The sequence below is a fragment of the Sinocyclocheilus rhinocerous genome, unplaced genomic scaffold (genome assembly GCF_001515625.1).
Source record: "Sinocyclocheilus rhinocerous isolate Xijiao unplaced genomic scaffold, SAMN03320098_v1.1 scaffold3266, whole genome shotgun sequence".
NCBI classification, from domain to species: domain Eukaryota; kingdom Metazoa; phylum Chordata; class Actinopteri; order Cypriniformes; family Cyprinidae; genus Sinocyclocheilus; species Sinocyclocheilus rhinocerous.
This window is the reverse complement of record NW_015623466.1, coordinates 185176-202223: the sequence shown is the minus strand read 5'-3', so window position 1 is coordinate 202223 and position 17048 is coordinate 185176. Positions and strand designations below refer to the sequence as shown.

Genomic DNA, 17048 nt, shown 5'->3' with positions numbered 1-17048 from the left:
AAAAAAAATAGATTCTCTGATCGGCATTCATAACATTTAACACGCCAACACACATTTTTAAATCGGCACTGGAACATATTAAGCATCCATTCGCAGGTTATAAAATCACGTCATCATAAATGATATACATGTGTATATTATATACGTATATATAGCCTATATATAAAATTAGACTGAACTCAGTTACACTTTTTGTCCAATGGGTGTCACTATGAACTGTTAAAATGCAATGAAAGGACTCCTAATTTGATAATCAGATTCCTCTTAGTAGGTCAGAAATTAAATCAATTATCAAAATGAATATTTGGAAATTATGGCAGCAGTATTGGGACATAGATACCAAAGGTAGGCATTTGTATCATATACAATCAACAGTGGATAGGGGAAGAGTATCAGGTTGGAGCAGAACTGTGGGTTGCTAGGTTAATCAGGAGATTGTAGATAGAGTGTCAATGGTCCATTTGAGATATAGGTGGCGGTAATGCACTTATAAGTCTGCGATCCGCCGTAAAGCAACAAGAAGAAGAAGAAGAAGAAGAAGAAGAAGAAGAAGAAAGGACTCCTAATGTTTTTAATTGTGCAACAGAACACAGCGGAAGTGTGTTTTATGAAGTCGCGGGGCTTTACTGTCTTCTAAGGTGAGTAAAATCGATGTGCTACTTTATTTGACACTTAGGACACACTTGGTTTCGGTTGTTTGTGTCTTTCGTCGTTTTTATGTATGTTTCCTAATAAAGACATAACTGAAGACTTATGTAACCTCTGCTGCTTAGTGCAGTTAACTATGGAATAAAATCGCTGTCAAAAATAATCGTACGTAATTCAAAGCATTTGTGTCATTTTAATTTACTCGTGCGTAATTTAAAAGTATTGTATGTAATTCTGTTTTTTGTCAGAGTTGGATTCCAAAATCTACGGCCACGACAGTTTACAGATACGAGATTTTGTGTGTTTGTTAGAGTACAACTCCAAAATGTACGACTATGACAGTTTACAGACACAACGCTTGTTTTCACAACAGCTCTGTTACACGCACGACATGCGAATTGCGACACGAAGTGCGGTGTGCGAAAGGACTGTCAAAAATACGTCATCATTGTCACAGGCATTACTATCCGAGGGAAGATGAATCGATTCCACAAAGTGCGCTTGCGCCCCGCCACCGTTTTAAACCACTGGCGCCAAAATGGCGGATCAGCAGCCAAGCGCTCACTCATCGTCTCAGGTAAGTGATTTTTTTTTTCTTTTTCTAATTCGGACATGTTTAAGGGTTAGTTATCACTAATGACAGAGAGGAGTAATATTACAGAGATAGTTTAACTATAGATTAGCTCTTAGTGTACATTTAGGTGTTTAAAGAATTAGAATACAGCTGTTTAGGTATGGAGGACCAAACCTGCAGAAATTAAAAACAAATAAATACACAAATAAATAAATAAATGTGTGTGTAAATAAATAAATACGCAAATAAATAAATAAATAAATGTGTGTATAAATACACGTAATCTTGTTTAAATACATATATAAATAATTAAATGTGTGATGAAAGTAGTCAAATAAATAAAATAAATTGGTGACCAAATGGAAAATGTTTAAGGAAATGCTAAACTCATCCTAACTGTTTTCTTTTAATCACTCATTTATTTCTGAATGTAGTTCCGCATTTATTTTTCCTCTGCACAACATGCTAATGAGAGGGTGTCAACCATGGACTTGCTCGGGTCTTGTGATAGCTGGGGGCGCGGCTTTCCCGCTGACAGGAGATGCATGGTGTAAATCCAGTATAGCCTAGTAAAGTCACTTTTGCCGTTCAACAGAGCAAGATACATAGAAAAACTGAGCCGTATTGTCCGTACAGTATCTGTGACTTTACAAACGACGCAACGGAATGGCCAGAGGTGTCATTTCCCGGCACTCGATATTCGCAAATCTAGGGACCGTCTCTAAAGTTACATACGCCATTGGTATACACTTTTCTAACTTCAATAGCATTTGAGGAAAATTACTTTTAGATTTTTGATATTTATTAAAATAAACTGTCAAATCATATATAAATATGTTGTTTATTTCACTACCGAATGGGCTCAAACACAAAATATATATCATAATTTAAAGCTCAATAGCATTTGAGGAAAATGACTTACAGTAACACAACCAACTGTGAAGTGTTCATGTAGGTCTCAGTTATAATGCACACCTTTTAGATTTTTGATATTTATTGAAATAAACTGTAAATTCATATCTACACTGTAAAAAAAAAAAACTTCCTGTAGAAATTACAGTTACAACAAATTATTGTTTTTTGTAAAGAAAAAAAACAGCAATATTTACATATGATTTGACAGTTTATTTTAATAAATATCAAAAATCTAAAAGGTGTGCATTATAACTGAGAACTACATGAACACTTCACAGTTGGTTGTGTTACTGTAAGTAATTTTCCTCAAATGCTATTGAAGTTAGAAAAGTGTATACCAATGTCGTATGTAACTTTAGAGACGGTCCCTAGATTTGCGAATATCGAGTGCCGGGAAATGACACCTCTGGCCATTCCGTTGCGTCGTTTGTAAAGTCACAGATACTGTACGGACAATACGGCTCAGTTTTTCTATGTATCTTGCTCTGTTGAACGGCAAAAGTGACTTTACTAGGCTATACTGGATTTACACCATGCATCTCCTGTCAGCGGGAAAGCCGCGCCCCCAGCTATCACAAGACCCGAGCAAGTCCATGGTTGACACCCTCTCATTAGCATGTTGTGCAGAGGAAAAATAAATGCGGAACTACATTCAGAAATAAATGAGTGATTAAAAGAAAACAGTTAGGATGAGTTTAGCATTTCCTTAAACATTTTCCATTTGGTCACCAATTTATTTTATTTATTTGACTACTTTCATCACACATTTAATTATTTATATATGTATTTAAACAAGATTACGTGTATTTATACACACATTTATTTATTTATTTGTGTATTTATTTGTTTTTCATTTCTGCAGGTTTGGTCCTCCATACCTAAACAGCTGTATTCTAATTCTTTAAACTACACTAAGAACACTAAGAGCTAATCTATAGTTAAACTATCTCTGTAATATTACTCCTCTCTGTCATTAGACCCTTAAACAGAAAAAGGAAAAAAAAATCACTTACCTGAGACTATGAGTGAGCGCTTGGCTGCTGATCCGCCATTTTGGCGCCAGTGGTTTAAAACGGTGGCGGGGCGCAAGCGCACTTTGTGGAATCGATTCATCTTCCCTCGGATAGTAATGCCTGTGACAATGATGACGTATTTTTGACAGTCCTTTCGCACACCGCACTTCGTGTCGCAATTCGCATGTCGTGCGTGTAACAGAGCTGTTGTGAAAACAAGCGTTGTGTCTGTAAACTGTCATAGTCGTACATTTTGGAGTTGTACTCTAACAAACACACAAAATCTCGTATCTGTAAACTGTCGTGGCCGTAGATTTTGGAATCCAACTCTGACAAAAAACAGAATTACATACAATACTTTTAAATTACGCACGAGTAAATTAAAATGACACACAAATGCTTTGAATTACGTACGATTATTTTTGACAGCGATTTTATTCCATAGTTAACGCCTATAACTCGACACGTAAAAATGTCAAGTGTTAAAACTAATAACCTGTCGCGTGTTGCCTTATTTGGTCGTCCGTGCTCACCTGCAAACCACGCCCTTTTCCGGATCATGCGCCGACTGATGAAAATAAATACAAACACAGCGTCGGTGTGCAGTAGAACTTCAACTGAAGAATACAGCGCAAGGCTGACAGCTGACTTACAATGATTGATCTCCCAGCTCTGTCTGTGACCTGGACCCTGGTGCTTCTGGTCCTAACACTTCTGTATATGTGAGTATTACACAACAGGTTAAAGAAAACATTATTAGGCTATGCAGTATTCTGTTGCGTTATATTGTTATAATGTGTTAAAGCTTTTAGTTCAGCATCTGTATCTGTTTTTAATAAAAAAAATAATTTAATTGTCTTGTATTTGTGTACTTCATCACACTGTACAGTTCGTAACATCTATATCTACATCTAATGGATTTAATGTGGTTATGTAGTCTAATATCTCTGTGTTATCGATCCCACTGAAGTTATGGTGTTTGGCCACATGGATTTTTTAAGAAACTGGGAGTCCCAGGACCAAGGCCTTGGCCTTTCTTTGGCACATTTCTCTCATACACTAAAGTGAGTAATTATGTAACTCCTGTAGAATAATATTGGGCAGCGCATTCCAATGATGCTGGAGCAATAAGACTCTTTTTATCCTTCTTTCTTCTATGTCTATATGCAAATGTATTTCAGGGTTTTTTCAATTTCGATATGGAGTGTGCTAAGAAGTATGGAAAAGTTTGGGGGTGAGTCTCAGTCATACATTTACATAAAATGTGATGTTATGCTTAATTAAGTCAGGTTTATTGTCTGTTTAAAAGTATTTCCTAACTGGGTGCTTTATTAGTGGATCACAACAGATCATTCAAAAGTCTGAGGTTTTTATTTTATTTTATGTAAATTAAGTCTTTATGCTCACCAAGGATGCATTTATTTTACAGTAAAAACAGTAAGATTGTGAAATATTATTATATTGTGAAATATTATATTTTAAATACCTGCTTTCTATGTTAATATATTTAAAAATGTAATTAATTACTGTGATGGTAAAGCTGAATTTTCAGCATCATTACTCCAGTCTTCAGTGTCACATGATCCTTCAGAAATCATACTAATATGCTGATTTTGCAAATCAGCATATCATGTGACAACATTGAAAACAGTTGTTCTGCTGAATATTTGTTATACTTTTTGTCAGGATTCTTTAAACAGAAAGCTCAAAAAACAGCATTTATTCACTACAGAAATCTTTTGTAACATTATACTTGTATTTAATGTCAATTTTGATCTGTTTAATGCATCCTTGTTAAGTAGAAGTACTTTTGAACGGTAGTGTAGGTATTTAGCTGAATCACTGTGACTGCAAACTGATCAATATTCCTTTCATTGCTCAGGATCTATGATGGAAGGCTCCCAATATTAATGGTTACTGACCTGGAAATGATCAAAGCGATTATGGTGAAAGAATGTTATTCTACCTTCACTAACAGAAGGGTAAGCTCACCTTCAAAGTTGTACAGAAAGTGTGATAATGACAGGAAGCTGATGATTTCTTTACGCCCCAGTAAACATCATCTTTTTGGAATTTGTACAGGAAACAAATGCAGACCTTGCTGGCCCCTTTGCTGATGGAATAACTGTAGTTAAAGATGAGAGATGGAAGAGAATCCGCAGTTCACTCTCTCCATATTTCACAAGTGGTCGACTGAAGGAGGTGTAGTACAGGCCCTTAAAGTGATAGTTCACCCAAACATAAAAATTCTGTCATCTCTCATGTTGTTTAAAATATGAATGACTTTCTTTATTCTTTGTAAAAGATATTATGAAGTTGTTAAACAGATATGGAACAAATTTAGAGTGAAATGTCCCTTTGACATGAGCAGACATTGGCATCTCAGTATTCTCCACTTCTATATAGAAGTTTTTGTCGCAAAAAAAACTTATTTTAGTATATACTTTTATATAATATTTAGATTTATATTATTTCATGCTCTACTTGTTGCTCTCTCTGACACATATGTAACTAACACTTATTTCTAAATATGTTTCAGATATTTCCCATAGCTGTGACACATGCAGATCGTTTTATTAAAAATATGCAAAAGAAAGACAACAAGCAGCCAGTTAAAGTAAAAGAGTATGTGTGACATCTGTCTTTAAATAATACATAAATAACTCTTCTGAAGTATTTACTGCAGTTGATTTCTATGTATAAATCACACAAAATTAATTTAATTTATTAATAAAGGTTAATAAAAGCTTTGTTAGAAAGTAATGATATGTAAATGATCACTATATAATATATCTAATTAGAAACAAACACTGTTTTTATTCCAGAGTTGTGGCTCCGTACAGTTTGGATGTGGTCACCAGCTCCTCCTTTAGCGTTGACATCGACTCCATAAACAACGCAGATGATCCTTTCGTGACCAACATCAAGAAGTTTTTCAAGTTCAGTCTGTTCAGTCCTCTCTTTCTGATTTTAGGTATGTCATTTTTATCATTTAAAAATTTGCATTATACTGTATATTAGTTTTACAGCTCTTAATTTACATGAATATATGAATACTGTTTTGAGATCTAAATTTCTTTTTTTTATGATTTCAGCTTTATTTCCCACCATTGCAAATCTTTTGGGAAAAATGAGGATAAGTCTTTTTTCAAGGTCGTCTATGGAATTTTTCTATAATGTCCTGAAAAAGATTAAGGACGAGCACAGGGAATCAAATGTATGTTATTTCACTCTTAAGCTTATGCATGGCTTAACTGTCCAAAAACTTGTTAGAGCCACTCTTTTAAAGAACCAGAAATGACTTTGTGTTTTTAATCAGGGTCGGGTAGACTTTCTCCAGCTCATGCTCCAGAATCAAATACCTGGTGATCATTTTGAGGACACAGATGAGCAACCAGCAAAAGGTTAGAGAGACAGTACAGAATTTACACATTATAGACTCTATCATTTCAAATGCGACTTGTTTTCAAATATGCTGTTTTGTGAATTTTGATAGGACTAACAGACCACGAGATTCTCTCCCAGTCCCTCGTTTTCATTCTCGGAGGTTATGAGACGACAAGCACCACTCTCACTTACCTCCTCTATAATCTTGCAACTAATCCAGACTGCCTGGAAAAGCTGGTTGAGGAGATTGACACTAACTTCCCTCCTGATGTGAGCACACTGGCTTCTGCTTTGTTCATAGTTTTTGTCTAGAGAATCTAGCTTAAAGGAATAGTTCATCCAAAAATCAGGCCATCTAAGATGTAGATGAGTTTGATTCTTCATCAGAACAGATTTGGCATTACATCACTTGCTCACCAATGGATCCTCTGCAGTGAATGGGTGCCGTCAGAATGAGAGTCCAAACAGCTGATAAAAACACAATAATCCACATGACTTCAGTCCATCAATTATGTCTTGTGAAGTAAAAAGCTGTGTGTTTCTAAGAAACAAATCCATGATTAAGATGCTTTTAAATTCAAACTGTTACTTTCAGCTAAAATACAAGTCCTCTGTCAATGATACTGCTTTTTCCAGTGTCTCATCTGAATGAAGACAGTTATGCACAGATCAAGCACCATTTACAAGAATCAACAAAACTGTTTTAAACAAATATGTTGGTTGAATTTTGATGTGAGAGAACAACAGGGAATGGACTTTTTCACTGTAGGAAGCTTTATTATGGATTATGTAGTAATTTGACCAGAGGGAATGGTTTAAAGTTGAGTTTGTTTAATTAGTTTAATGGTGAATGTGTTTCTTAACAACATGGCATTTCACTTTATAAGACATTAATTGATGAACTGGAGTCGTGTGGATTATTGTGATGTTTTTATCAGCTGTTTGGACTCTCAATGGTGAGCAAGTGATGTAGTGCAAAATTTCTCAAAATCTGTTCTGATGAAGAAATAAAATCATCTACATCTTGATGTCCTGAGTAAGTGTTCATTTTTTTGACAAATTATTCCTTAAAGGCAGTTTTAAACTTTAACGTTCAGTTGTTTTACTTGAGGAACAGGAATTCGGTTTAAAACAAAGCTGAAATATGCATTGGGTATGTCTTGTTTTTTTTGTGTGGTTTATTTAGACTCCCATCACATATGATGCATTGATGAAAATAGATTACTTGGAAATGGCCATCAACGAATCAATGCGTCTCCTTCCCACTGCACCACGCTTAGAGAGGGTCTGTAAGAAAACTGTGGAGCTCAATGGGGTGACCATACCAAAGGACACTCTGGTTGGAATTCCAACCTATGTTTTGTGTCGTGATCCGCAACTCTGGGAGTCGCCTGATGAGTTCAGGCCAGAGAGGTGATGTGATTCATCTATCAGACACTAATGCTTTCTGAGCATTTCCTGCACAGCCACAATTTTTCTCACTTTAGCTTTTCTCTCATACTATATAGCATGTAAATTAAAATGTTTGAGACATTTTAATGGAACAAAAATTGCTAAACTTGGTCTTTATATTTTTTACAGGTTCAGCCCAGAGAGTAAGTCAGAGATTAACCAGTATATTTTCATGCCTTTTGGTCTCGGGCCTCGAAATTGCATTGGAATGAGATTCGCCCTAATGATCATGAAGCTTCTTGTTGTGAAGCTGCTGCAGAACTTCAGCATGGAAACATGTAAAGAGACACAGGTTGGTACATCATTTCATCAGAATGTATACATTAGTTACGTGAAGCTGACTATGTTTTGCCTCTTAATTAAACGGGAAGTTATAAATGCATATTCTTTATTTTCTCTTGTTTTCAGATCCCTCTAGAGCTGAATGCTATGTTTCAGCCGAAGGTTCCCATCACACTGAAGTTTATACTAAGATCTCGCAAGGCAAAAGAATAATTAAAATGCAGAACGTTTCAATATAATTGATTTGATTTTATACCATGTTATATAGCATTAACAAAATTAATTCAAATCAAGTTTATTTGTATAGCGCTTTTCACAATACAAATCATTGCAAAGCAGCTTTACAGGAAATTAAGTTTCCTATTCCTAAATTATATTATGATTATATGATTATTTATCATATATATGATTATATAATATGATTATACCCTTAACATCATATTTTTGGATTTAAGGTGTTGATGGTTTACTGGGCCTTGAGCTCTTCTTGATTCATTCATTTTTGTGTCATTTACTTTACACTGTTATAAATGTAAAAATACGTTATTAAAAGTGTATAATTGTTTAATTACAGAACAGAATCCAATCAATGAATGCAAATGTATAGTTATTATTGTAGCTGTGTGAGACAGGATTGTGTGCTTTAATAACAAACTTGAATGAATTTTTGTTGGAAACAGACATCATCGTAACGGAAATGTAAAATATCAGTTTGTTTGCATCTGCAATGAAAATAAATACTTTTTTTTAACATTTAAAAATTCAAACCAGAAAGTAAAACAATTACGAAACAAAAATGTGATGAAACAGCCAAATGTAACAGATAGACAAGACATTAGAAATCAGCTTCCAAAACAACTGCTAGGTAACTCTCCTGTGTGACAGGCTTCTCGTTTGTAATAGTATTTGTAAACAATTGTTGTGGACTTTAGAGATATTCCCTCATTTTCAATTACTTTTAGTAGCAATGCCAGAAGAAATAAATATCTACAGGATTTAATAGATGTGTAATGTCGAAAATATGGTTAGTCTGTCAACATTGTAAGGCTGATTTTCTGTCTCACAGATGACTGTTAGAAAGGGGTGTTATTAATGTTAGAAAGGGGTGTTATTAATGTTAGAAAGGGGTGTTATTAAGCAACGCCCACAACCCTACGTATCAGTAAATGTGATTGGTAGGTTTTAAACAGACAGCTGAAATAACCAATAACATGCATATACCTGTAGCGCCCTCTGCACATACTTACAATTCACCAGAGAGTTGCATCAGTTGAGAAAGTTTTCTTCTCATTACTGAAGATTTGATATGTTTAATACAAAACACTCATATCCAAACATTGCAGCATTTTACCATATCAAATGACAGACATTAATTTGCCGATAAATAGGCTTAGCTCTCTTAACATGTTTAACAGAAAACTCCCTGGATACAGAAACTAACCTTCACAGTCCAGCAGCGTAATTTGTCTCAGTACTCCAGCCTGAGGTCTCTCTGCTTCTCTTTTTGTCCAATGGGTGTCACTGTAACAGTGGTGGACAGTAACGGAGTAGCTTTACTTCGTTACTGCCTATATAAAATTGCAAAATAAATCTATCAGTACTTTTTACTTAAGTACATAAAAAATTTAGTACTTTTGTACTTTCACTCGAGTAAAATTGAAAAAGGAGTACTTTTACTTTTACTGGAGTAATATTATACGTATCTGTACTTTTACTCAAGTACTTGATTTGTGTACTTCGGCCACCACTGCACTGTAAACTGTTCAAATAAATGTTCAATGTTATTGTGCGCATGAGTTTGTTTTATTGAGTCACAGATATCCAACTCGGGCTGTACTCTGTTGTAAAGGTGAGTAGAAACGATGTGATACTCAATTTGACACTCGAACCAATTAGAAATTGCATTTTGTGTCTTTCGTCGTTTTCATGTATGTTTTCAACAAAGGAATGGCTTAAGGTTTATGTAGCCTCTGCTGCCTAGTGCAGTTAACACCGATGACCAGTACACTTACAAGTATACTACTAGTACACTGATATTTGTATACTTACTACATAAAGTATACTTAAAATATACTTGAACTTTACTTAAGTATACTTACTAAAATAAACTTGAAGTATACTACTTTTTGGTAAGGGAAACTGTCATAATCTGTCGATTCACACCTTATTTGGTCGTCATGCACACCTATAGACCACGCCCATCTCCGGATCATGACTAAAACCAAACCAACAGCAACGTTAATGAGGACTCTTGCTGGAGCTCACTGACTTTAGACTGAAGAATACAGCGCAAGGCTGACAGCTGACTTACAATGATTGATCTCCCAGCTCTGTCTGTGGCCTGGACCCTGGTGCTTCTGGTCATAACTCTCCTGTTCATGTGAGTATTTATTCACAGGTCAAAGCAACCATTTTTAAGTCTTACTCTGTGTTATAGCTTTTAGATTAATATCTATATTAGGGTGGCCAGATATGAGGTATGCCCCCGTGGACAGACAACTCTTTAAAATCGTAAATATGTCCCGGTTTCGGCTGGATCACTGACCGTTTCTTTGAGTCTGAATATCCTCGTTGTTCTTCTAGCCTCCGTGTCTGGTATCGTTTGCAGAGCAGGAACGCTGTTTCCATTGCAACAAGCTGATTTTGCTGATAGTCGTCAGTGTAGAAAGTCTGTCTGCGAACGCTAAGCTGAACTGCGACATCAGTCCCGCGCTGTGCTTTTCACTGCGCCTCTTGATAGAAAAGAAACTGATTTCTATAAACTGTGTTGATTATTTTCTGTAAAATAGATTATAAAATGGTTTTCGATAGTGTTAAACTGAGAATAATTAATCGCCATTTATGTCAGGAGGAGGGCCGAATATTAAAGAACATGTCTTTTATGTTACATAACTTGAACGGAACGAAACCCAACCAAAATGTAGGTTGTTCGTCTATTTTCAGTCAGATTTACTGAAATGTATTCCTTGTGTCATTGTGTTGTGTTAAGTTGCTTCAAACCTAAAATACGTTGTTTTCGAGCAGTAGAAATAATTTAATCTTAAAGGAAATCAGCGTGAGAATGGAAGTGTCTGGTTGCCATGGCAACTACACGTACCCTGTAGTCATAGTAAAATCGCTTGAATATTATTTACGGAGTTTCCTTTTATTTTTTGTTTCCTCATAAATATTTGTATGTGTTGTTGAAATCTCAAGCAGTGTAGAACAGAGTATGGGGTATGTACTACCGAAATCTAAATGTGATTAAAATGATGAAAACTACAAAACTATACTTCATTTGTGGCCCAGTTTGAGGGTTAAAAAAATCTGGTCACCCTAATCTCAATCTCTGTTAAATGTGTGTTATTTTAGTTAGTATTTGTGTGTAGACTTATATTCGTGTTGTTTGTCACACTAAAGTTATGGTGTTTGGCCACATGGATTTTTTAAGAAACTGGGAGTCCCAGGACCAAGGCCTTGGCCTTTCTTTGGCACACTTCTCTCATACACTAAAGTGAGTAATTAATTATGTAAAGAGTTATTCACTCTTTTAATTTCTCTCTGATTAGTTGTCTATATGCAAATGTATTTTAGGGTTTGTGCAATTTCGATATGGAGTGTGCTAAGAAGTATGGAAAAGTTTGGGGGTGAGTCTCAGTCATACATTTACTGTGTTAAAAGAATTTGTCATTCAAGTTATACTATATATACACGATACATTAGGCAAAATGTCATTCATAGAGTGAAATTACATTTATTAATTCAATATATGAATATAAATAAAGAAATTTTAGAAGCTACGTTATGTAATATTGTAGTTTGTCCATTGAGTAAAATGTTTAAGCACAGTTGAGATATTTCACAATATAGCAAGCTTCTCACACATTAATAAAACAATTGTTTAAATGGCTGCTGTCTCGAATATTTAATACAGTAATGATTACTAGTCCAGCATACTACAAAATCACATTGCCATCTTTTAACCTGTATGTAACCTGCATGTGAGTATTTTATTTGCTAGGCAATGTATGTACTTCCTAACAGTGCAGTTTATTAGTGGAGCACAACAGTTTGGTGGTATTTAGCTGAATCACTGTGACTGCAAACTGATCAATATTCCTTTCATTGCTCAGGATCTATGATGGAAGGCTCCCAATATTAATGGTTACTGACCTGGAAATGATCAAAGTGATTATGGTGAAAGAATGTTATTCTAACTTCATTAACAGAAGGGTAAGCTCACCAAAACTCAAACACAGTTTTGTACAAGGAAAGTGTTATTATGGCAATTCAGAGACAGCTAAAGATCCAGTAAAGATCACCATTTTGTAATTTGTACAGAAAAGAACTACAGGTCTTGCTGGCCCCTTTGCTGATGGCATAATTATGGTTAAAGATGAGAGATGGAAGAGAATGCGTAGTACACTCTCCCCGTATTTCACAAGTGGTCGACTGAAGGAGGTACAGTGAAAGCCCATAATATGAACTGTATCATGCTTTGTAGTCTAGTCCCAATAATCTCTTTGCAGAACAGTAAATTCAGTCAGTGGTTTAGAGGTTCAAATGGAGATGAGGCAAAGTCCAGTGCATTTTATTATAGTCTTGTTGCTCACTGGCACAAATGTAGCTAACATTTATTTCTAAATATGTTTCAGATATTTCCCATAGCTGTGACACATGCAGATCGTTTTATTAAAAATATGCAAAAGAAAGACAACAAGCAGCCAGTTAAAGTAAAAGAGTATGTGTGACATCTGTCTTTAAATAATACATAAATAACTCTTCTGAAGTATTTACTGCAGTTGATTTCTATGTATAAATCACACAAAATTAATTTAATTTATTAATAAAGGTTAATAAAAGCTTTGTTAGAAAGTAATGATATGTAAATGATCACTATATAATATATCTAATTAGAAACAAACACTGTTTTTATTCCAGAGTTGTGGCTCCGTACAGTTTGGATGTGGTCACCAGCTCCTCCTTTAGCGTTGACATCGACTCCATAAACAACGCAGATGATCCTTTCGTGACCAACATCAAGAAGTTCATCCAGTTTAATATGTTCAATCCTCTCTTTCTGCTAATACGTATGTTATTGCTTGTATAATAATATTGGAAAATGAACAGAAATAATGAAAAAAGAAACAAAAATTACGTTTATTTTCTTGTTTCAGTATTGTTTCCCTCCATTGCAATTATTTTGAAGAAAATGGGGGTTACTCTTTTTTCGAAGTCGTCTATGGATTTTTTCTACAGTGCCGTGAAAAAGATTAAGGACGAGCACAACAAAGAATCAGATGTATGTTTGTCACTATTTCACTGTCATTCACTATCATTTAGATCTGGCAATGATTTTGATGCTTCTGTGTTTTTAATCAGGGTCGGGTAGACTTTCTCCAGCTCATGCTCCAGAATCAAATACCTGGTGATCATTTTGAGGACACAGATGAGCAACCAGCAAAAGGTTAGAGAGACAGTACAGAATTTACACATTATAGACTCTATCATTTCAAATGCGACTTGTTTTCAAATATGCTGTTTTGTGAATTTTGATAGGACTAACAGACCACGAGATTCTCTCCCAGTATCCACTGAACGTAAATTGCGTATGCTGTTTTGTGTCAGCTGCGCCACGCTGATATGTTGTTTTCGTTCAAATCAAAGCGTAAATGACGTAAACCGCATATCCGCGTGGCACAGCTGACACAAAACAGCATACGCAATTTATGTTCAGTGGATACTCTCCAAAATGGCGCTAGGGAGACGAATTGTTGAACAAAGTCGTTATTTTTTTTCTTTTGTGCTCAAAATGTATTCTCGTAGCTTCGTAAAATTACGGCCTTGATCGTGTAAGGACCCTTGCTGTCTATGGGAGGGTCAGAGAACTCTCTGATTCCATCAAAAATATCTTAATTTGTGTTCCGAAGATGAACGGAGGTCTTATGCAGGGTTTAGAACGACATGAGGGTGAGTAATTAATGACAGAATTTTCATTTTTGGGTGAACTATCCCTTTAATGGCAGTTTTGGATTTTAGGGTTCAGTTGTTTTACTTAAGGAACAGGAATTAGGTTTAAAACAAAGCTGAAATATGCATTGGGTATGTCTTGTTTTTTGTGTGGTTTATTTAGACTCCCATCACATATGATGCATTGATGAAAATAGATTACTTGGAAATGGCCATCAACGAATCAATGCGTCTCCTTCCCACTGCACCACGCTTAGAGAGGGTCTGTAAGAAAACTGTGGAGCTCAATGGGGTGACCATACCAAAGGACACTCTGGTTGGAATTCCAACCTATGTTTTGTGTCGTGATCCGCAACTCTGGGAGTCGCCTGATGAGTTCAGACCAGAGAGGTGATGTCTATCATTACATCTATATTTATTTTTTCACAACCACAGTTTTTCTCACTTCAGTTTTTCTCACATATGATCATCTTACAACATGTGATTTATACAGTTTACAGAACCACGTACCAGATTTAAGCTGGCTAAACAAAATTAAAACAGCCTTTAGAGTGTAAGGAAGCATCCTTATTTACTGTAGTACCTTACTAAATCAAACAAAAGCCGGTACTTTGATTTTACACAGTTTTCTTAAAAGAAGTGGTTACAAACACATCTACAAACAGTGGATTCAAACATGTCTACAAACAGTGAATTCAGTTTGTTTAGACTATTTAATTGAAGCAAGGATTGCTAAACTGAATGTGTTTCTGATATATCACTATAGGTTCAGCCCAGAGAGTAAGTCAGAGATAAACCAGTACGCTTTCCTGCCTTTTGGTCTCGGGCCTCGAAATTGCATTGGAATGAGATTCGCCCTAATGATCATGAAGCTTCTTGTTGTGAAGCTGCTGCAGAACTTCAGCATGGAAACATGTAAAGAGACACAGGTTGGTACACTGACTGTCATCAATTAGAATTGATATACATGAGTTATGTGAGACAGACTGTGCATTGCGTCTTGAATTAATTAATTGTTGTTTATTTTCTCTCTTTTTTTCCTCAGATCCCTCTAGAGATGAATGCCGCTTTTCAGCCGAAGGTTCCCATCACACTGAAGTTTATACCAAGATCTCACAAGGCAAAACAATAATGCAATGCAAAACAGTTATAAACATTATATAATTATGAATAATACAAATTTTTTAAACCATTTTAATCATGAAGACTGAAACACATTATAATATTTACACAATTAATAATTCTTTTTTTATCATTTCATTATATTATCAGACATTTAATGTTCACCTTTTACATTTCATTGAAGTGAGCCATTGTAGAGTTCACTGTATGATTTATGGTGCTCAAGATTGATGGACCTTGAGCTCTTCCTGGTTCATTCATTTTGTGTAATTTGTTTAATGCTTATTGAAATGTAATACATATGTTTTAAAAGAAACAACATTGTGCACATTTAATTATATACTTATATGTTTTATAAAATAAAAACAATTAAATAGTTTACTGTATATGTACATTGTATATACAGTAAAATGTATATACATTGTATATAATCAATGCAATGTATATTCATGTAGCTGTAAAGAAGATGTGAAGTTCTTTTCTATCATATCATCAGAATTATTTTACCAAATAAAATGTGCCCATGTGAGAAATACTTTCTGTGAAAAAATGGTTGTTAGTCATTGCACCCAGAAAGCCCATAAAACTGAATCCAGTGTCCTGCATTTCAGTTGGCAATGAAGACTAAACAGGAAGAGATTGTTTGTTTTCATGCCACTTACAGCCTTAATTGCACTGCCATGCTCTGGAAAACCACCAGTATAAAACAGATATTAGAAAATAAAATGCTTTTTCAGCACTGGCAGTTATTTTGCCAAAATGGGGCATACATTTTTAACACTAATCATAAGCCCATGTATAATTAATTCATATTATATGATGTATTACATAATGTTTTTTTCTAGGTCCTTTTAAAATTTACATTAAGACTAAATCACTATTTAAATTTATTGTGTTATGATAATGAAATTGATTTGATTAGACCTGAGATTCTCCTCAAGGGGTATTGTTTGTATACCCACTTTATCAAAAGAATGAATTACTATATCATTAGATGAGTAAGTATATGTATAGTTAGGCATGGTGTTTTAGCTACTGTTGTATCATTGAATATTTTCAGTTGACCTCAGCACTGAATGTGATGTAACCAGCTGTAATTCCATCCTACATTAAGGCCTTTTCCTCATTTTATCTTTAAAAATTATCTTGTCTTTCTGTGACATTTGAGAATTTGCATGTGTAACTTGGGGTAAACCAAACCTAGTGCATTTGAAATCTTTAGGGTCAAGACCTTTGTTGCAAGACATGTTTCATTTTTGGGAAATCGGACAGCATTTTTTCTTTCCACTTCCTGCTGACTCAACTCCCAACAGGCTGAATTTTTTATTTTGACCTAGAAAGTCTACATTATTTTTCATTACATCCTTTTCTGAGATGGCAAGACGAACCATCACCTGATTTTAATCAAAACATAAAAGAAACCCATTAAAATGACAAAGACAGCAAAGACTATTGTTAAAGGTTTTGGTAAAATAATCCAGAAGGGCAGGCCAAGTATTCGACGTCCTTACTGACCGTGATTCTGAAAACATTACAAAGTTTATTACACGGTTCTCTGGGATACTTGATTCGTGCAGGTCATGTTATACCCTGATAGTGATAATTATACATTCCCCAGCTGTACATTTACCCTTATGCAGTAAGTAAGAGATTTTATAAATTTCATAAAAGTGTAAAATTATCAAGAGAATAGTTCAAATGTGCAT

The 17048-nt window shown here is 35.0% G+C and overlaps 2 protein-coding genes across 2 annotated transcripts; both read left to right on the top strand.

The window, feature by feature from the left end:
• The first annotated feature begins 3724 nt into the window (after positions 1-3724).
• Positions 3725-8534, top strand: LOC107748444 (cytochrome P450 3A30-like). Its single transcript, XM_016563254.1, has 13 exons — positions 3725-3872; positions 4121-4214; positions 4332-4384; positions 5033-5132; positions 5233-5352; positions 5690-5775; positions 5976-6124; positions 6246-6367; positions 6470-6554; positions 6647-6807; positions 7724-7950; positions 8119-8281; positions 8398-8534. The coding sequence occupies exons 1-13, from the start codon at positions 3805-3807 to the stop codon at positions 8482-8484; spliced, it is 1515 nt and encodes a 504-aa protein (XP_016418740.1). The 5' UTR covers positions 3725-3804; the 3' UTR covers positions 8485-8534.
• A 1879-nt stretch (positions 8535-10413) lies between these two features.
• Positions 10414-15400, top strand: LOC107748668 (cytochrome P450 3A27-like). Its single transcript, XM_016563615.1, has 13 exons — positions 10414-10651; positions 11671-11764; positions 11845-11897; positions 12384-12483; positions 12592-12711; positions 12906-12991; positions 13192-13340; positions 13428-13552; positions 13633-13717; positions 13810-13850; positions 14384-14610; positions 14987-15149; positions 15266-15400. The coding sequence occupies exons 1-13, from the start codon at positions 10584-10586 to the stop codon at positions 15350-15352; spliced, it is 1398 nt and encodes a 465-aa protein (XP_016419101.1). The 5' UTR covers positions 10414-10583; the 3' UTR covers positions 15353-15400.
• The last annotated feature ends 1648 nt before the right edge of the window (positions 15401-17048 follow it).